We start from the raw sequence: 22440 nt of genomic DNA on the forward strand, positions 1-22440 counted from the left end.
GAGACAGAAAAGCAACAGGCTGTTAAGTTTACAGAAGTCAATGGAAGATCTATTGAAAAGGTGTGAGAAACTGGGAGGATGAAGTCAGAGGGCAGGTGGTGATGAAGAGAGCACTCAGTGCACAGAAACAATAACAGTGCTGCTATATTTTATTCAATCACGCTGACAATCTAAATGAGTAAACAACATCAAAGGGATTTTTGTTCCTTCAAAAAAAATAATAATAAGGAAATCAGCAGGCATGCTTCTGTGTACGTGGTTTCCCACCACAACTTCTGAATGAGCTGTGCAATTTCAACCCAGTCTGACAAAAAGGGCTAGGGAATCCAAAATATTGTGTCTTGTTTCTATGTAACTAGCCAGCTGCGTAGAGAAAAGAGACCCTGTAATTTTCCCACCTAGAAAAAGTTGAAACTACAGTGATCAGACAAGAGAAAAATCCACGTATCCACAAAATAAATCCATGGGAAAAAAAACAAGTTCTCTTCATTTCACTGCTCAAGGAACTTTTCCTTAAATAAATAATGCCACGTGCAGTTAAACTCCACACTGACATACGTATGTAACAGACATTTATGTCTTTAACATCTTATGTTTCAGTCCACATGTTCAAAATGAGTTTCCTTCAGGGAAGACCATATCCTGCTACAGCCTGCCATGGATGGCACGGCCTTCACCATTACTTGTGAGAATCATGCCAAATCCTCTGGTTTGGAGAATATACCTTTACTCTGTGACAACCTTCCACAGAGCTAATCATGCCAAAACTCACAACACAATGCAAAGCAAGGCAGCTAACAAGCAAGAGCTGCAAATATTGTCTCTGCTGTTTCCAGGAGTTTGAATTGAAACCACTACTGTGTTCTGCAGACCAGCACAGGATTCAGTTCATGTATTTAAGCACTATTTCACCCTGAGATCACTTATCTCCAGGATCTCCTTACATCCTGTTTTATTTGCATTCCAAGGTCTGCACCGATCTCACATTAGATGAGCTTTTGGCTTCAAACAATCGAGTCCTCTATACTTTGGGATATAACCTAAGAAGCCATTTCTCATCTCAGTAAGATCTTGCCTAATTGCACTGGTCTATGCAACACACATTGCTTTAGAAAAAGGAAAGCAATATTGGAAACATCTTTTCTGAAAGACCCTTGACTTGTTCAATAACACTGTTTATTTGATCCTATCACTATTAGTTTTCACAGCAGATGAGATATATCTTGTTTCCCTGACATTTCTGAGATACAGCAGTGATAGAATATGGAGTGTTTGTATACTGTATCGCAATACAGCGATTTACTTGAATAATTTACATGTGGGGAATTTGAATTAAAGAGGAAAGTTATCATGGAATTAATTCTTAGTTGTGCTTCTTAATGTCTGTACACTAGACAGAGAGCTTTCAGTAAGTATGAGGAAACAGAAGAAGAAAAATTGATCTTCTCTTGTTTACAGCAAACGTAAGTTAAGCTGAGCATCTTATAGCCAAAACTGTTACATGCTAAGTTTCATAAACCTTACAAATTTCGTATTGCAGTAGGTCCACAGAAGTTCAGCAGGATTTGTGCAACTTCAGCTACCTGATACTTAAGGGTACTGTACTAATATGCAGCATTGCCCTAAACACACTTCTGTTGTGCTAATAATACTTCTGCTTGATTTGCATGGAAAATGTTCTGCACATTCAGAGGAAAAAGTATCTCAAGGTTAGATAATGGAATGAAATTCAGAGATTTGCTCAGAACTGATTCATTCAGTAATTAAAAAATAACAGCAAACACGAAATGTACAAAAAAACCCAACATTTTAAGAAACACTTCTGTTACATGTTTAAGAGCCTAAGTGTACAGTCCACAAACCTGAAGTTCTAGTATTACAGTGCACAGATTCTGGAATTAGGGAAAGATGGTTTTGTTTGGGTGTGAATTTATAAGAATGAGTACAGCAAGGAAAAATCTGAAAAGCGTAACTCTTGTCTTCAGTACAAACATAAATAAGATTGTGTGCATCTGCATACGGGAAAGTAAAAGCGTAATTAACACAGAACATGAAAAAATGAACGGGTTTTATTAGTCCTGGTAATAAGATATTGTAAGTCTAACCTCCACTGTGATCAAGCGAAGTGCATAAGTTAATCAAGACCTTCACTGAAGTATTTCTGTTAACACTTTCATCTTACCAGTGGGAATTATTTATAAAAACCTTTTCCACTGATAGCATGACAAGGTGATCATTAACACAGCACAGACCATGCAAAGGAACGAAATTAAAAACATGCAAAAGTGGCATGACGCTGGTACTGTAAGCAACTGCCATCAATCATTCTGCTCCTCAAAATGATTTCAACAGTCTCGCTTGAAATCTAACAATCAAAAGCCCTTTACAAAAAGTCTAATTCTTGAGATTTAAATTTCCAGGCTTCCTAAGGAAGTCTAACTCGACTTTCTCATGCCTGAGAAATCAATTTGTTCAGCCAAACCAGTTCCAAGTTCCTCTTTTAAGAGCTCACTTGGAACTGATTGCAGAAGAAAAACCGACTTCTACACACCTTAGGTTTTGAAGTAAGGGCCTGCTGTGTCCCTTCACCACCATCTTCCTTCATCCCCACTCCACCACTAATTAAAGCAACCAAATCAGTGGGAAGTCTACAGCTCTGGGAATTGGTGATACCACGGAAACACTTTCATTCTCTAGTGCTGTTTGGCTCTGGCACAGGTAGGTTCTATCTTGGTCATTAAAAATGCTGAGTGCTGACTTATGTGAAAACAAGCTAGTGGTTTAGGTTAGTCTGTGAAGGCATTTGTGGTCCTCACCTCACTCCCACCCACACATACACAAGTTGTGCCCAAAAATTTGCTTGCAGAAATGTGTCATCTCCTCCTCCTTGGTGAAATCCCTCTCAGTGGAAAATGACATTACAAATAAATAAGTATCATACGTGCATGCCCTGGAATGGGGGTTTGCAGCAGACGTGCTTTGCACAGGGCCACGCACAGGCTATCAGCTTCATTCTTTCAGAGGAGATAACTTACAGTCAAGTTCGATGCAAAGGGCAGAACAACAGATAGCACCGTTGTTATCTCTGTTACCTCTGTTGCTGAAAGACAGAGACCTTCACTCTCCACAGCTGTCAACTGGAGTTTTCTATGAGCAATATATTTACAAAGAAATAATGGACTACTTTCCATAGCATTAGAGGTACACTTCTCAGCGTGTAGTCTTCTATATATAATACAGATGAATATTTAAATTGAAGTACTATATATCTAGTCTAAGTATGAAGAGTTTACAAACTAGGCAGCTACAGTACTGAGCTAGGCTTTTCAGTTCATTGAAAACCTGTAAAATTTTGCAAGCTCTGCAGCCCATCATATTCTTTCAGTTGTTATCCCATGTCAGCCTTTACAAAGCATACTGCTATGATAGATACACTTAGCCAGTCCTCTCTCTCATCTTTCACCTCAGAACTTCCAGAATGCAGTTCTCAAATGCACTGTGAGGGCAGTGTTTAAGACAACAAAAATACCAGAGGTGCTGGGCCTTATCTGTTTGTACCGCTTTCCTTCACATGACCTCCTCTGTCTTAAGCAGGCTAAGGAGGACAGAGGCAGGCAGTTGCAGATAATGGGTAACTCGGGCCTTTTTTTGCTAGCAGCTCATTTGCTCCAGCTTTCATCTGTGCCAGGTAACAAATGATTGAAAAGTTGCCCATTTCCATATTCCAATTTATTCAAGTAATACATTCTAATCTTGGTGGGAATACTGAACACTGCAGCAAAATGTTATACAGATAATAGGTTAAGTCCAGCAATCTTTATTTATCATGGAACCTCTATTCTGTTTCTAAATAAATCTGTTAAGATCATACTTCAAAATTCTAGACAAGAAGAAGAAGCTAGACATTTTTGTTGATTCTTAGCGTGCCCAGAAATAGCAATGTAGAATGCCAGCTACAGGAAACAACAAACCAACCCCCAAACCACAACTCTTCATTACTTAGCTGTAAGAACTAGTCAGCACAGGGCAGATAACAGAATTTGTTCTCACCTAGCATTTCTTGCAAAAGCAGACAACACAATATGCTCTGGGTCCCTGAGCCAAAAGGTAACTTCCAAAGAGTTTTCTGAATAAAATATTTAAGCCAATTTTCTAGCCTTTTCTGCCTACTTTTCCTCTGCATCCAGGGAAAATATCTACATATTATTCAAGAGCCACCATTAAGACAGGAAACAATCATATTACAAATGCAATCTGAAAGACTTCAGTTACTTCCCAATCAAATCTTCCAGTAATTTTCACAAAAATAGGAGATACTTTTAGGGTATAAAACTAGAATGTCAGATATAAAATAAATGTTAAAGACTCTGAATATACCTATGAGTATGAAATTATGATACAACTAGGCCACAGGTTAAATCTGCTTGTGGAACAGGACTAAATTTATTCTAGCAAAGAGACCAGATGAATTCATTTACACTCGTAAACCTCAATTCTTTCATCTTGCAACTGACCTGTAATTGTGCCCTTCTTAGAACTATTACAGTAGATGTAAAAAACACCAAATTATAGCTTCTAGCCACAGTAAATATTTCATAATCTCTACCACGTGTCATTTTGCTTTCTGGAACAAGCTTCTTAGATGTATGGTCATTGTAGTCATCAGGTAGTCACCAACTACCACAGATATTTGCCATCTATTAGTCTGCTGTGATTTAAATGAATTTTTTATATGCATGTAGAAGTATTTACCTTTAAAAGCACAGAAAGGGAAAAATAGATGTGGCCAGAGGTATTGCTGTCGAGTAGAAGCCTGAACATTCAGCGTTTCAAGGAGCACGTTGTCCTTCTCTGTGAACCCTACTCTACTTACAATCCTACAATTACAGACAGTGTAAGTACATTATCTGTGATGTTACCTTGCACAGTCTGTGGTACTTTTCAGTAATGTCTAGTGCACTTTACAGTGCAGAGTGTTCCCGTAATTCCCAGCAGCACTCCCTCCATCTTCCTCGTTAGAACCCCTTTCAGCGTATTCCAGGAATACACACACAGCTGTTTGACCTTTCCTCCTGTCCTCAGCATGCTTTATCTAACATAACTGAAGACCTTTCACCACCTTATAGCGTCTGTGAATACACAGTCCTACACTGTGTTTGATTATAATGCTGCAAACTGCTGCCAGTATTTCACACTTTGCCACTGAGGTGGCAGGAAGTATTTCTTTTAACGTAGGGTATTACATAAATGCCACGCACAACCTTTAAAAAATAAGTATCACTTGTGCAGTTTCATCTTGTTCTGCAAAACAAACAACTCTGCTTCACTGTGAGCTTTTTCTGCTTTTGATTGTTCCTGAACTTTATCGCATCATCTTCTGCTTCTGCTGAGATGGGTGTTGTCTACTCTCCACTGCTCGAAGGCCATTTGGCTAAATGCCTCCTCCCATTGAAATCCTAACATTCAACTCAAACAATCCCTCTTTTATGGCAGGTTTAGTACTTTTTGGACAGTTGTGCATCTGGTTAACAGGATGCAGTTATCAAGAAAACTGTCAAAGCAAAATAAACACTGGAGCTGATCCCAGAAAAAAGTTACATTAGCCTTCTTTCCACTTGCCCCCAGCACAAGGAACACCGCCGCATTCTGGCTACCTTGAGGAGCAGTTTTCCATCTGTAGCCCTGAAAATGCTGAGGACTTCCAGACACTTCCCAAGAGAACCGTGGCACATCACAAGATCTGACTAGGAGAATTTTCTGATGATCAAATTCCAAATTTACAAAAGACTCTCCAGGTAGCTTAACATTCATGGGTGTTATTAAGTACTCCATGAATGCTGTTTTTTCCTACCCAGGGCAGTTGGGAGGACTTGAAATTGATCCAACTGTTGGAAGCTCTTAACTTTCCACATGACAGTGGTTGACTTCATGTACCTAGAATGAAAATGTTCCGTCTTCTGCATGCAGCTGCGCCCCTCCACAGCACTAAAAATCTCTTGTTTTCTAGTTAGCAACTGGAAGAACACTAGATAGCTTCAGCACAGAACTCTCTACAGACAAGTTCTGATTAGATGTTTTTCATAACTCCTCCATCAATCTCTAAAGAATCTAAACAGAGAAAAAAAATGCACAACCCTTACTTAAATCAAGAAATGGAAACATAACACCTATGATCCTGCCACAGATTCCAGTTAATACATCCTCAAAGCAGTGCATGCATGCAGTTCCCTAGTTTATGTTCAGGTAATTACCATCTATTTCTTAAAGCCAGGCAGCTGCCAGAACTGGTTTTAAGAGATGCAATTAAGGGAATTGTTTGGGGCCTCAGCTTACAAAGAAGTCTATTAGCCTAACCTGAACACCGGGGCAAGTCACCCAATGCATGAGAAAAGTTGAACCCTACACATTAATCTTTGTCCAGGATCAGAGTAACCCAACTCGTTTTTTATTCACCACACTCCTCCCATTTGCCTCCCTAGAAGGGAGGCACAATGCCAGCACAGAAATATAGCAAAGTGGTGGATCTCTCCCCAGGTTTGGCAAGAGGATGAACACAACAGTCAGTCTTTCTCCTTTACGTGGTTCATTAGGAAAGATGGACTTCTGCTATGACCAGGTACTTTAAGGAATAAAACACAGCTTCAAATACCAAAAGACTTGAAGCAGCAATGATAGTACAATGCATTTTTTTTTTACTGTTTCCTGTACAATGTGTGGGATGCTCTTATCATGCAGCTGAATACCACCAATGACAAGGGTATTTTTAGCATCTACGTTTTGCGCAGCATTTACCCCTATCTCTTTCACCAGCAACAGAATGGATTTAATTTGTTCCCTTGTCCTGGAATACTTCATGGATCGGTCAAAAAGGACATTTGAGGTACAAGTTCTGAGATCACGTCGGTCACCCATGATTTGCTGATATCACCTGTGGTGCTGATGATGAATGCCAGGCCATTGGGCAGTATTAACATCACACAGCCTGCATTATCTCTTATCTTTCAACTGATTTACAAGATCTTCTCAGGGCACGCAGGTATGAGAACTTCTGCACAGCTTTAGATTCACTGAAGAAGATTTTTAAAGGATAGGAAAAAGGAACATAAATCTGACCAAAATCTCTTCTCTTTCAAATGTAAATACAGTCTGACCTTTTCTTAACTTCTCCTTTTCTACCTCTGCTAAAGGCTTATTTACACATCCCAACTTCAATAAACATATAAACGTGAGCCTTTTAGCACACATCTTCATGATAGATACACTTACTTTCTCAAGTCAATATGTTTTTATTCGGATTTACCTTCTGTATTCATGAAGTGCAGGGAAAAGAAAAAGAAGCACAAGGAACAAACAGCTTTGCTTTTACTCATGCTACGGAGACAGCATGATTGACAGAGAGGTTCTATTCAGCCAAATGCTAAGGACTAGAAAAGAATTCAAAGTTACCTTGCAAATGTTTCATTCTTTAATCTAATGAAATGACTTTTTTTGTCTCCTCCCAGGAGCACATTTTAACTTCCCCCTTAACTCACACTCTGTAGTCAATAGGCAAAATAAAAGCTACTGAAAGGTGAGTCTCCTCCATACCTTTAGTCTGAGAGGTTAGAGGCCAGTAGACCACAGGTCACATGATAACTTCCACAGGAATCTCAACCAAATCTGCTGCGCAGACCAGTAGTGCCCCTTTCCCAACAGCATATCTGTCATTTTCACTAATCACCTTTCTGAAGGTTAAAAGTCAAGAATATCAGGAAGGGAACAACCAGGAAGAAAAGAGAGTTTTGCACTTTTATGCAGAAATTCTTGAGACAAGAGTACGAGTATCTTGTACTGTTTCATTCTGAAGTGTGTGAAATGGGAAGAGAAGGATCAGGACCAATATCCCTGAATTTTTGGCCAGAGAGTGAATCAGCAATGTATTCTGCCTAGGTCACATGCAGACACCATCCTATTCTCAGACTTACACAAAAAGCAGCTTCCAGAGAGCAGCCTTCCTCATCTTTAAGTCATGCTGCTGTGTCACTATGCTGCTGTACTTGTATGCAGCAAGACGTTCCCAAAGGCCTAAATCATATTTGAGAAGACTATTATGCTTCTATATCACTCAGGTACATTCAAAAATTGACTCAGTTCTGAAAGCCTAATTGCTCATCTACACTTCTAAAGTTGTCTGAGCTGAATCAAATCAGCTAAATTGGTCCTAATGCTGACAGTGCTTAAGATCTTAACCCAACTTAAGGTTAACTTGATAATTTACCAACATAAATGTTAAGCTGTCTAAATGTATTTGGTTTAGAGAATCGCATTGGCTTAGCTGTAATAGTCAAAGACAGTTTATGTAAGATTTTCTATTACTGACAATCTTATAAGTTTACTTTAGAAAGTGCTTCTCTGGATTAAAAAAAAAGCATAGGGCAAAATGACACCAAAGAATACAACTTTTGTTCTAGCAAATGAATTTGTCAGGATATTCAGTAAAGCAATCATCAACAGAGAAAGCAAACTCCTTTTTCTTCATTCTTGTAAGGAGTAACCCTCCTGGATGAGCAATGCTGCTTGTGAATAGGTCTAGACTTTACACAGCCACGGGTCACTAATTTAATTAGATTTCAAAGCAGCTATTCTACATTTACACTGAATACAATACTTCCTGTACCCTCCCTCATACTAAGAGGAATAAAACAATCCCACAGAAGTTTACACCTCAATGCATGAGGAAACAACAACAAAGCGTACATGCAATACCTCGAGTTACAGATTGGGTTTATATTGTTCAAGTTATTAGTAAAACCTTAACTACCTCATAAGTTATTTTTAGCAAGCAAAACAAAAGGTTTTCTTGTTTCTAGTGAGATACGATTCTCTTCGACCTGCTCTGTTCAGAAAATGACTGCAGCCAGACAGCCAACCTCACTAATCCACACCCTCCCATTAGTTTTTACCTAATTACAAAAATTAAATCAAGCTCATCTGAATGAATAAAATAAATTAAAAACACGAACTTTACCGGTAACAGTGGGAGCTTTCAGGGGAAGAGAAAGACAGAGCAGCGAGAGCACAGGAGACCTGCTGTGTATCAGTTTGGTCTTCTAAGCTTTCCTCCTTTCACTCAAAAATGGGAGCTGCAATTTTGACAGTTCTTTTATCACATTTGTAACCCTCTGTTTCAGGCTCTGCAAGGTTACTGTTCTAATCATTTGAGCGAACCAAAGCTGCATGGATTAGTTAGTTGAGGAAATGGGGTTTTTTTTACCCTCACTAAAAGCCATGAGGGAATAACAAGCAACTTCACATTCTCTTCCAGGAGCTCATGTAATGCTTCAAAGAATTACACAAGATAGGGGCAGTTAGAGGAAGTGAAGCCACGCTAACAGAAAGGCCCATTTGCCTCCAGTTTCACCATCTATAAATGACCTGAAAATGCGACATGAAACAGCCACACTGCCACATGTATGCTGTAATTCAGCAACATGTAGGCAAAAGAAGAATATCCCATAACAGTTATATTAACAATCTATGCAAATAAGCTGAGTTTGCTACTAGTAGCAAATAGTCTAGCTTCACACTTCTTTCTGAAGCAGAATAAAAATTCGGACTCACTCCAGTTGCTGCATATACTCTTTTGTGCTATATTCCGCCACAGGAAAAGTGAATGCCAGCTTGTACCAGTTATCAATTCTGCAGGCTTAATCAGAGTTATCAGGCTATAAACAGAGATTCCTTTGGATCTCAGACATAAATAAAACACTAAAGGTGTTCATTCCCTAAGGTGACAATTCAGTTCTTCTGTAGACAGCTATGGCCAGCTGCTTTACACACTGTATACACAGGTGAGAGTTTTGTGAAGAGCAGGCATGATAAAGCTTGTGCCAACAACTCTGGCAAGTCCAATGCTTGGATTTTGTGAGCAGTATTCCCGCTTTACGTGCAGCAAATTAACAGCAGTAAAAGGTGACACTCACAACAATGCAGTATTTCTGGAAATATAACGTCTACTTGGCCATAAAGATGTTTGAGGAACAAAGAAAACTGAAATTAGAATGGACTGTTTACTCTCTTATGTTAACTAGTGTTAATGGCAATGAAACTGAAGCAATTACAGAGTGCACAGAAATAGCACTCTAGTCATCCAGTCCTTGTTTTGATCTCTTGAGTCATCTTTCGTTCTGATCTCATGATAATACTGCTGCGCCACAATATGTATTTGTCATCACACAATGGAAATGAAAAGTCAGTCAGTGTAAGATATCCAGCAGTTTTTAAGAAATGAAGGATTTCAAGAGAGCCATTTTATGGCTTCTAATGAATTCTAGTGCATTAGAAACTTTACAATCTATGCTGTGATAAAAGAACAAACTTTCATGGTATGAGATGTGAGGAAAAAAAGTGTAGTTATTTGAATGTCATTAAGAGAATTCTAGGACAGAGAGCACTGGTGACCCACGAATGTCTGTAAAAAAAAAACCCTGACCCAAACATACTGCATACATGTACATATGTAAACAAAGAGCATAAAAGAAAGTAACAAACAGCAGCTGAAGGTAATGCTTATTTTAATCTAGTTGCAAACGAAAGCCAGTGTGCTCCTATCCTGAAAGGCAGGCAGAAAAGCACAGAGAGATAAAGGAGTTTAGTGCAGAAAAAAGTCACAGGCATGAACAATAATAAAAATGTTAAATGGTGGAGGAAACTGGATTCTATCTTTTCAAAAGCAGTGTACTTTGCTATTCATGGTATATGGATATTCTTAGTATTTTTAGTATAACTAAGGGGGTAAACTAAGTTTGGGGAGTGGGTCCCTATCCTTATTTGGAACACTGAAACTAAAAAACAACTACGATGTTACTTCCTCAATTTTGGCCTCCTCTAGTTACCAAAGTGGTCAGTTCTATCAGCAAGGACTGATATGACCATTGTATTAGTGAGTAGGACAGAGCCCTGAACATCTCATCTAGCTAAAGGGGAACAGAATCATAGAATGGCCTGGGTTGAAAAGGACCTCAAAGATCATCGAGTCTCAACCCCCCTGCCAAGTGCAGGGTCGCCAACCACTAGACCAGGCTGCCCAGAGCTACGTCCAGCCTGGCCTTGAATGCCTCCAGGGACGGGGCGTCCACAACCTCCCTGGGCAACCTGTTCCAGTGCATCACCACCCTCTGTGTGAAAAACTTCCTCCTAACATCTAACCTAAATCTCCCCTGTCTCAGCTTAAAACCATTCCCCCTTGTCCTATTGCTATCTACCCTCACAATCGATCGATCCCCCTCCTGTTTATGCACTCCCTTCAAGTATTGGAAGGCCACAATGAGGTCTCCCCAGAGCCTTCTCTTCTCCAAACTAAACAAGCCCAGTTCCCTCAACCTTTCCTCATAGGAGAGGTGCTCCAGCCCACTGATCATCTTGGTCGCCTCTGGCAAAGGGTTACAACAAGGAAAAAGGGACAAAATACAGGAACCAGAGGAAAAAAAAAGTATGACTGCATTATTTCCTGAGAAAGTTCCATCTCGAGATATTTGAGGATGGCCTCCAAACACCAGTGTCAGGGGCCGAGACACACATACACAGAGCCTCCAGATGCTCGACAGAGCTGTACCTCAGACCACATAAATTGCCAGAGGTGTGATGAGAGAGCTGGAAGGAGAGCTGCGGGAATTAACAGGAAGATGAAAGCTGTCTTTAACACATCTCTTCTTTTACCTTCTCCTACCCCACAGCACCATGTCTGAACAGTGACAGCTCAAAACTGTATATGCTGCCTGAGCACATTCATGGCTCCTTCTGTTTACAGTAGAAAACATTCACTTGTACTGCTGTATTTGTTTTAACCACAGAGATGCTTTATCGCTAGTCTAGCAGAATTCACACGGAGCAGGTCAACTACATTCTATTGATTGCAGACAAGCTGGTAGAGGCATTACTGAATAGCACAGACCCATAGGGACCACCAGAGTGAGATCAGATTGGTAGCAAATTCATATGTTTTCACAACACAAGGAAGAATGCTTCAGCAAAGACTCTCAAAGCAAAACACATTAATTAGTTAAGCCTACTCAAGTTTTGTGGCTATTTTAAAATTAACAGGGTTGAGTAAACTAGGGCATACAGACAAAGGGCCCTTGTCCTTGAAAGCATGTTGTGGGTGTGCTGAGAATTGTCTTTGTTGATCTCTATCTAAATAGATTTCAAGGTCTAATAATGAATCAATGAGTTGAGTACAGTTTTCCCAGATTCCTGTTGCACCGTGATTAGGCTATTATAATAACCTGGGTTTCAAATAGCATCTTCCACTGCACTGTATTAGACTAATGCTTGTATTAAAGACTCTTCAGCATTACTTATGTTATGGTTGATTCACCAACAGCAAAAACCATAAGGCAGAATACCGCTGTTATCTTTTCTACATAGCCATATAACCATTAGCAAATTATACCAAGAACAGTGTAAACAAAATAATAAAAGCATGGTGGGTGTCAAATCTCAACTTACTGTTATGTTCGAGAGATGATGGATCATTTTACAGTTCGAGAGATACATGGATCATTTTACAGTTAGGAAGAATTTTGTGATGAGAAGAGCGATACTTCAGTGTCTCAAATATCCAGTATTATTTAAAACTGAAGAGACATGAGCATACCTGTTCCTTTACTGCTTTTTTTTTTTTCAGTCTGAGCCACTTGTAGAACCTCAGCAGCTGCATCCCTTACTACCAAATCTTCATTCTGCAGCAGGAGAACCACGCATTTCCACATTGTGAGGGTATCAGAGAGACCTATATATATGTTTATGAAGAAAAATTAGAATTCCATTTCTTACATACATTCAAAAAAAATTAAGAAGCTCTGTCTGCGCAGTTAAACATGACAAATTCAGCAAAACACTGCAACAGGAGCATGTTATAGAGCATGGAGCATGATAGGAGCACTGTCAATATGCTGGGAAGACAACTGGGAATATGATCAAAAATATTTTCTGCATATTTTAGGTGGTTGACTCAGCTTGGTTTAAAACTCCATTCCAGACCCAGTCCAAAGAATGAATAGCTCTCTACTGAACTCTAAGTTGTGAGTGTTCTGAATTTTCTACAGTTTCTAGGAGCACATAATTCCTATTTGGCAAAAGTTTTGTTGCTGGAGATACACTAGCACACTGTGATCTGCCTGTGGGCTGCCAAACCAAGTTTTGTTCAGATACTGCTAGCACTGCTGGCCACAAATGTCATCACCCACAAGAAACATGGAACAAAGGATGACTAGATGAAGTGCAGAAATCACAAGACTGTACTCATTTGTTTGCTGGGGTATGATTAAGATGGAGTGACTTTTCAGCTCCCATTGAGCATTCTCATTAAAGGAATCCACTGGAACATCCCTTCTGGAGGCAGTCAGTTATTAGATACTATCACTTTCTGGTGATCACAGAAAACAACAAAGTGCCTGCTTCATTGCTGCACTGGTTTGCTTCAAACATATTATCAACAGTTCTATCAGAGATTCGTATTACAAGGCTAGCCAGACAATTAAATATATTTCATTGCTCGGCCAAAATGAATTGCTTTAGGCTTAACTTCACAGGCAGAAGTATTCCCATATTTCATACAACTTTCCTATTTGGGAATAGCACGGAGTATAATTATTTCAGAAAGAAATTGCTTCTTCCTAGCACAACATACCTAATAATCTTATACTGGCACAGCTGGAGCAGAATAGATATTCCATTCTCTATTTAATGGACAGCTTTCCCACCTAGACAAGCTGTTATCATACCTACCAGAGAGGTGGAAGCCTGCAAATGGATTTTCCAGAAAGACTTTCTCTGAACTCTTAAGCAACATTAAGGTGAAATGAAGCAATCCAGTACATACTGACTTGCACTGGCCTTCCTCCTCTTATGAATGTACTTCAAAGGAAGCTTATTGGAAGGACTGATACACAGTTGTGAAGAACTCCAGACTGACAGTTCCACGTTGTATAGAGTATTATTTCTCCATCTTTCTTCCCCAGGTCTGATTTTCAGAGCAAAGAGCCAGTTTAGATGGCTTGTCCACTAACACCGTGGGGACTTATATTTACTGTGGTAGATAAGTGTTTTTTAGGGTATCTCCTGGCCATTTAGTCACAATATCCCCTTAGTCAATGTTCACAAAAGAAACAAAAAAGGGGTTGGGGTTTTTGAAAGGAAAACAAAACAAAAAAAAATCCTACCTCTTCTGTACAACAGACCCCAGAATTTCACATAGCTTTGCTTCTCAGTCAGTAACACATTGTTGAAAAAGGCTATGAAGATTTTTGTTTGTTGGTTGGTTAGCTTTCTAAACAGACAGCGTAATGTTTACTTAAATCATTAAACCTCTTGTAGTATAATGTGATCCAATTACTAATCATTCTCATTGTAGAACGTGTTGTTCCTCATTTCTAGACTGAACTCTTTAATTTCAACATTCAGCCAACAGAGTTCTGTTTTGCTCACAATGTTAAACTCAAGTATGTCCACATCACCAACAGAATATGTCAGAAAGGTCTGGGTCAGAGAGGAAGCCAGTAAATCTGTGCAGACTTGTATAGCGGCCTGGAGACATTATAGCACCTCTCATTCCCCTCTGCAGAGTTATTGCAAGAAGCTCTCTCTACATGTGAGCTTTTTCTACCAGAATTTAAATACATTTATACTTTAAATAAATAAATAATGTTTAGTACGTTGTCCTCTTAAAATTTTCAAAATACCTTGTTTGATCTATTTATGTACAAATGGTGTACACATATATTTACATAATACATTTTAAGTCATATATTACTGGGTTTCATCAGGAAAGATTCAGAATATTCAAACTACTCACCAAGAATGAGCTTCTCATTGATCAGAAGTAATGATGTTATACTTTTAAGTACTTCAGCAGCTGCTAACAGCATCTCTGTCTCCTGCTCATCTCCACAAAAATAAATTATCTGCTGAACCCATTTTTTCAAGACCTCCTCCGAAATCTGAAAGCATAGAACATACGGAAGAAGTAAGATGTACCACTCTGTGTTATTCGTCACTATCACATTAAACTACAAACTGCTGAAGAGATACAACCCATCAGTAAATGCATTTTTTTTCCAAGGTGGTAAAAACCACAACCATTCAAAAGTTGACTACATCACAGTTAAGACAGAAGATTTTCTTTCATTTGTACCAACATTCATAGGCAACTCTCTCTTGGTGTCCCTTCACACCAGACTCACCAAGGACTACAAAGGTCAAAACATCCTTGCATCCTCAGTTCTTCTATAAAAGAAAGCCAAAAATAGGTACTCTGGACTATAACAAAGAAAAGCAATTCCCAAGAGCATCCCATTTGTAAACTGGCATGTGTATCTGGAATGGCAGCAGTCAACTGCTGTAGGCATTTTGGTAACAATGCAGCGCTTCATAAAGAGGTAGGTGAATGCCATCTGCATCTGTCTCGCCTAAAGATACTAGGGAGGAACATTTTTGTAAAATGCAACTGCTGAGTTAACTTGGGCTCTGGTAGCATGTGCATTCAAAATACAGAAGGAATCTCCACGGTAGCTGACATACAGCGAAGTTTGCTGTCCTGATAGCTGAAGAATTAAAAAAAAAAAAAAAAAAAAAACATAGGAAAGAGGAATTTCCTAGTTAAAACAATATTCAGCTGCCACCTTTTGGAAAATATTTAGTTCTCAGAGACACATGCTAAGAAAACCACTCCTTAGTAATAATGGAACAAAGCTTTGACTCTTTTTGACATGTAGCAATGGCTATAAGATTTTTTTGGAATGAAATAAAATGCATTTTACCCATAAATTGAACAGCGCTTCCAAGACTTGTCAATTCTGATCTCCATTGGAACAGCAAGGACATAAGAGGGAATTAGTGCTAACTTCTACATGAGACAAAGGAAGAGCTGGAGGCCACTGCAAGAGCCATGGTCAGCCAAGGCAAAGGGGCCTCAAGGGCACGTTGGGTATCAGACCTGTGGGAGATGGCACCTGGGCACAGCCACTGACCAGCGTGCTATGGCAATTAGAAGGACACTCCACAGAAATGAAACAGATTGGGATCACACATACAAATGGGAAAACAGCACAAGCTCAACCTGGAAACACCTGGGCTGTCTGCAACTATTTTTTTCCTTTCCTATTTGTTTTTCCCTAAACACAGTGAAAAAATGAAGAATTAAAAAAGGTACAGAAGAGAACCAACGACAAGGTGAGCAGAGTTAAAAGGCACAGCAGTGCATGAGGACTCATCAAGGGTCAAATGAAGGCCTGCTCATGCTTTGCTCGCTGGGAGTGGTTCGTGTGTGTGTTTCAGCACAGCACAGGGATAGAGCCAGAGCGTGTCCTGCAGATTTTGTAATGGGCTAAGCAAAGAAGAAACCTCATCAGGGACTACAATTCCCCAGATTTAAGTGGACACATGGATTATCTCAAGCAATCCCTCCTACAGACGCATAAACTGAACGCAAGCCCAAAGAAACTTAGACGAAAAACTCCCAGCATACCTGATCTTTTATAAAGCAGAAAGCACTCTCGATGCAGATGTCTTAGGTCTCCCATGATTTACACGCTTGTTAGAGGAAGTTGTTCTAGCATTACTACAGTTCAGATCATGCCAGCAGTTTTCACTAACTCCTCTTCATAAATTATTAGAAAACTTCATAGTAACAATATGTTCCAAGTCTATTTGTGAACCCAAGTTTATACGGTTATTTTATTGTTTATGACTTGAACTCCTTGCGTTTTGCCTTTTTTAAACAAAAGAATTAACAACATAATTCATTTTAATTTTTCCAATTCCTATGTGCAATTCTGTGCCTTTTTTAAAATGAGAGAGAAGATTGCACAGCATACTGTGTGAATTGATTCTGCTGCATATTTCATACAAAAAAAAAAGGCTATAAGAAAAAAAAATCAAACATCCATGAAGCATTTTTTGTATCTTTGAAAACATGAAAAATAAAAATTGTCTAACATTAAAAGCTGCATTAGCACCGCTCTGTGCATATATAAGCGACGTCACAGAGCAACAGTTTTAAATCAAAACAAATCTGAGGCAGTAAGTTGTGTTGGTAACAATCTAAATTAAAGAGTTGATAAACAGAGAACAGAGTCTTATTTTTACAAAGCTTATTATATTTATTCAATTTGTGAGAGAAAATTCAATGAGAAACTACTCTCCAACTTTCCCAGCAATCAGAAGCCACAGAGAGTTGCACTGTAGGACATGGAATGAATTCAATACAGGGTGCTAACTGCTGCAGGCGTTTTTCTTTCCACATTAGAATGACTGCTTTGGATGGTCTCAAAAGTTGAAATTAATCCATCAGAAAAATTTACTCATGTATTTAGCTTGGAATTGCTTTCAAAGGGATATACTGAGAGAATACTGGTGGAGGTTTCACTTCAGAACGCAGCACTGTGCTCAGAGAAGAAGACATAAAGCCACAAAAGGTACAGTGACACAGGAGGACACAAGCTTGGGACTTATAACCAAGAGAAGCCACACTACTTCTACCAACAAAAGCTCCAGAACTACAAAATCATTAGGCTGCTCAGTTTCACTTACCTGCTGGTGGTTCTCTAAAAGATGTACAACAAATTTTGAGGCAAACTTGAGAGCCATGCTTTGAACTTCAGTGCTGAGAAAACAAGGTGAAGAACATACCAAAACAAAGCAGTTATTTCTGCTGTCTTTTCATCTCTAGAAGAAACACAGCCAACTCCTATTCCTTCCTGATTATCACCAGTGGATATTTTACAAACTGAGAGCTAAGTTTTACATTACAGATCTTGTACTTAAGTTTGCAGTCAACACGCAAAGGCAATATGCTTTTATTTCACCTCTCGTTTTTTTTTTTTTTTTCTATCTACATACTTCCTATAGAAAAACAAATTTGAAAATGGAACCTGAGTCAAAGAAACCAGACGTCATTTTAAATGATAAACAAAAGCATCCCTTCAAGCTGGAGTTATGTTACAGGAATCTCTCTTCCACAGCTCCTAAAAATGTCACTAGTGCACAATGCACCAACCACTGGCTCCTGAGCCTCCATCCTGCCCAGCAGGGTCTCAGAAGATGGTGCCTGTTACCATCCTGAAGAGGCTGGTCTCTCAGCGGGAAATGGCAACACTGAGCACTAAGGTCTGCTATTTCAGCTACTTCCCTCTTCAACAGCACCAGCCAGTGTTACTTCACCACGTGTATCTAATTTCATTCCAGAAGTAAACACTGCACGCTATCATTTAAACCTGACAAATTTAGTGCAAATCAACTGCAAGTATGCACAGCTATATCATACTGTTCTACACTTTATATTCTAAATATTATCCATTGGTAACAGTGGGGCATGATTTTTATTTGACTTCAAAAAGAGACTACCAACAGTAATAGAAATAGGCTCTCCATGCCCGTCTACTTTCACCTCATTTGTCCATTCTTTTATGAATAGATGGACTCAGTAAGTAATTCAGGGCATTAAATATCAGCATTTTCTGCTGATTTTGCAGAAGCAGTCTGATGAAAGAGTGCTGTTTCAATACACATACTCACAAAGGGGAGCACACACTAAACACCTTGGTTTCTCTGCAGACATGTTCAAAGAGATGCTATACGCTTGAACTTAAGCTCAGATTCTCAATTTCTCTGAAATATATACTGCAATTTCAGAAGCCTGAGGAAGAGCTGCCAGCTCTGTCCAGTTAGACTCCAGACATTGTGTAACCAGGCCTGAAGGCATAGCGGGAGACTCAATTTACTTCTACACACTCAAACCTAGTCCTGCATTCATACTTCTGTCCTGATGTGAAAAACAGGCAATGTCAGCACTCAGAATATGCATCAAATCTACAGGATGGAATATACTACATACATAAATTCATGCCTTGCTGGATAGCCCACAGTGCAGAAGGAACAAACACTGAATTCAGCTAATCTTGTGAGGACCATTCAGGTCTAGGTTTTTAATTTCTAGAGTCAACCTTTTTTGCTAATCCAAGTGGAAGCGGGTCTGACACTTCTACAGACTTTCAATAGTTAAACCAGAATAGAACGAATGGCAGATTCATAGTGAATTCATGTAAGTTTGGATCCTTAACTCCAAGCATTATAGTGTTCTCTGATAACAATCTGCAGAGAGCAATATTCACTGACTATCAACTAATAGCTGTAGTAAAATAAAATTTCATGAACTGCATGCTGGCCATTTGTAGAGTTCTCACCAGTAAAATTTGAGGGCCTTATTAATAATTCTCACCACATATAATTTCTCTAAAAGTTCTCACCAAGAACCTTCTTTTTTCAAATTAAGCCCCCCTCACTTTTCTGAAACATGAATTTTTAAGATAGCTCTAATACCAATCAATTAACACTTGACCATTTTAAGTATTTTAACTTATGCATGGTATTTAAATACGCATGGCAGACCATACCTGTTGGAGTTATCCACAATATCTAAGCTCCAGGTTAAGAACTCATTTGGATTCATTTTTATAGAGCATTCAGTCTTTGGAAGCACGTTTCTGAGATCCATACTATAAAGAATTTCCAGCACCTGCACACACAATTCACAAAGAGTTTACAAAAAATCTCAGTGAACACATACATTTGAGATCAATACACCACTGACTTAAACCCCACTGTAAGAAGGTTTGCCCGACAGTGCTAAAAAAAAGAACAAAGTTTTTACTTTTACACAAGAACATTTTGCAGAATTACAGCAAAGCTCCTGTTCTAAAAAATTTACACGCAGTATTTAAAGAACATCACGCATGTTTGAAACATACTTGTAAAAATTAAGAATATCATTTACTGAAAACACATTAAACGTCAATAAAGTAGCACTCTCCTACCTTGCAAAGACACTCGAGATTCTTTTCCTTCAGAGCCATTGAGAGGAGAACACCCTCCAAATCAACAAGCAAACACAGTACACCTCCTTCTTCTGCAATCTGCTTGGCATTCACTTTTTTCAGCCAGAGCAGTACTGCTTCCAATGCAAGTAGACGTACTTCATGAAACTCATAGTGAAGGAGATGAACTATCGACAATGATGGCTTGGCTATTTTCATTGCTACAGGTGAACTGCTACTCTGGATGTCAGCAGTTGAGGTCACTGACAGCACTGATATTACAAGTTTGGTGATGCTCTGAAGATACTGCACCAGTCCAGGTACTGCAGTCAAGCAGGGAATACCTGTCATCAGTTCAGATTCTGAAATAACTCTGTTCATCTCTTCCCAAAACTCAACAAACTGCGTTCCTGAAAGGAAAGTCAGTAAACTAAGTAAAGTTGACAAATACACGATCTGCTGCAGACAATCAAGTGATTCTGACGTGGAAAATCTTCAGGTATGCAAAAGGCCTCTCAGGTAAATACAGAAATAAAATCATGAGCAGGAACAAGTAACTTTACAATATAAAATCCAAGACTTTTGCCCAGTTTAGATGTCTGTACAGCTTGTACTGAAAGGAAACAGATATGCTATATCTCACAAAATTCAAACATAAATGTGAAATAGGGGACAATCACAAGGAAAACCTCAAGCATAGAAAAGAACCACACTGCAAGTGGTGTTGAGGGATGTTAGAAGTTAGTTTGTTTTATCAAAATGCAATAAAGGTAAACACAAAGATTAAAGCAAATTTGGCTAGACTTCTCCAGTACTTACAGGACATTTGATACAGCAGGGAGTACTACCAACAAGCCTATCCAAATTTTACCATTAAATTCCAGAATTTGACACAAAGCTGCAATACAAATTTGGGTTCCTGTTTTGTTGCCCTGGAAGACATTTCCCTAATCCTTCTATTTACAGTTATATATCCTGCCCTTTCATATTCAAATTCTTTCAAAGCCATCTTACCATGTTTGACATTTACATAGAAACTTGGCGTGCTTGTGACTGTCTAGCATATAAGGCAGAAGCACTTTCTGAGTAATTCTGGACAAGCTTCAAAGAAATTTGGTATTCGAAAAAGATTTTCAGACTATTACCTAACCATTGGTTCTGTCATTCATGTTTTCACTACAGTTTCTTTTCTGAACAGGCTTGATGTAGTCAAAGAAACTGCACTATCACTGTGAGCTTCTGTCACAGTGTAATCCTCTAGATGACACAGATGGCTTCCATCTCATAACATGCAAATTTGTGTATTTTATTTGCTACATTTTCCAAAACCCCTCCAAACAGACTGACAATAAATGCCAGCATTACAGCATCAACTAGTATTAATACCTATGTCACACGACCATTATCCAGCTGCCAGAATTCCTTAATTTCTGAACTGTCTGGTTGCCTTGGAGAGGGATTAGGCTGTGGTCCCAGTTATTTATTGCACAGCCTGACTCCACAGACAACAGTTTTAAAACAGACGTAATCAGTTTCGGAGCTTCCTACCTGCTGCATTTTGGTGAAAGATAATTCCACTAGCTCAGTTGTCCTGATCACATATGTATTGTTAAGGCTTGCAAGAGCAGCCCCTTAGTTTCCCTTAGTTGTTTAACACTGAGGTATAGCTAGGATACCTGCGAAGCAGTAACAGGAAAACATACAGATTGCAAGGGTCAAAGCTCTATGGCAAAATAAAGGGGAGAAGTATTAGGTGGACAGAGATGATTAATGACAGGAAGAGAGTGCAAGTGTCTTTCTTTTTGTTTGTGCCAACATTGCCAACTTTGCTAGAGCCTGCAACACTTTGGCAGCTCAAGGGAGCAGTGATACTTCCAAAAAGGCCAGGAGCTGGCCATGCACCGAGTTTCAGATGTGATGCAATAAACCTTCACTTGAATTTTGTAAGGTCAGAATAACTTCACTCTGTGTCTTCTCCTTCGGAGGGGAAAATTATTTTCATATAAAAACATGGCAAAGCTCTCAGAAACACTAGCTAGCAAAGACTGCGATACAACACATTTCTGCTACAGATCCTTTTTTTCTGTGCATGTCAGATGCTTTTTCCGGTTTGGAACCTTCTGGATGACTTCTGGTCTTCCTTTGTAACTAAGACTTGACAGCCTATTTTACAGAAGCGCTCTTTACAACTGGATGCCTTAACACCACGACTGTCAGCACAGTACAATGGTTTGCATATTTGCCTAGCTTCGGAACCCCATAAAGCAAATCCTTCCACATTTACCTTGTGGTTTGCATGTTCTCCAAGACTTTTTCACAAAAATACACACAGAAGGAAAGAAAACTCCTGTCTAATTACAATGCAGAGGAAATATTTCTGTTTTCAACTTTATCGCTGAGAAACCTTTACTGGCTTGCATATAAATGTTTTCTCTTCTGTTTAAGTAAACTCTTTCTTTGGCTTATATCAAAATATCTGCCTAAACCAAAAAACCACACTGGTTCCCAAAGTACATGTCTGGCGCTGTTGTTAAAACACAGTAAAGACATACTTTTATTTACAAACAAAAATTATTTTAAAATTTCAACA

General features: G+C 39.0%; 1 protein-coding gene across 6 annotated transcripts in view; it reads right to left on the bottom strand.

Annotated features, from left to right (window-relative positions):
- The window catches only part of THADA (THADA, armadillo repeat containing), a 217311-nt gene that overhangs the window by 13250 nt on the left and 181621 nt on the right, over nt 1–22440 (bottom strand). For 5 of the 6 annotated variants that reach the window (XM_021392511.1, XM_021392510.1, XM_021392512.1 and 2 more), the window contains 5 exons: nt 19851–20260; nt 19431–19552; nt 17569–17641; nt 14834–14978; nt 12635–12769 (listed from right to left, as the gene is read on the bottom strand). In XM_021392511.1, the coding sequence (XP_021248186.1) occupies nt 12635–12769; nt 14834–14978; nt 17569–17641; nt 19431–19552; nt 19851–20260 (885 nt within the window). Of the gene's footprint in view, nt 1–12634; nt 12770–14833; nt 14979–16504; nt 16748–17568; nt 17642–19430; nt 19553–19850; nt 20261–22440 lie in introns of those variants that run through there. The other variant, XR_002437166.1, reaches the window with a different exon arrangement.

This window comes from Numida meleagris, chromosome 3, assembly GCF_002078875.1.
Source record: "Numida meleagris isolate 19003 breed g44 Domestic line chromosome 3, NumMel1.0, whole genome shotgun sequence".
Classification (NCBI taxonomy): Eukaryota; Metazoa; Chordata; class Aves; order Galliformes; family Numididae; genus Numida; species Numida meleagris.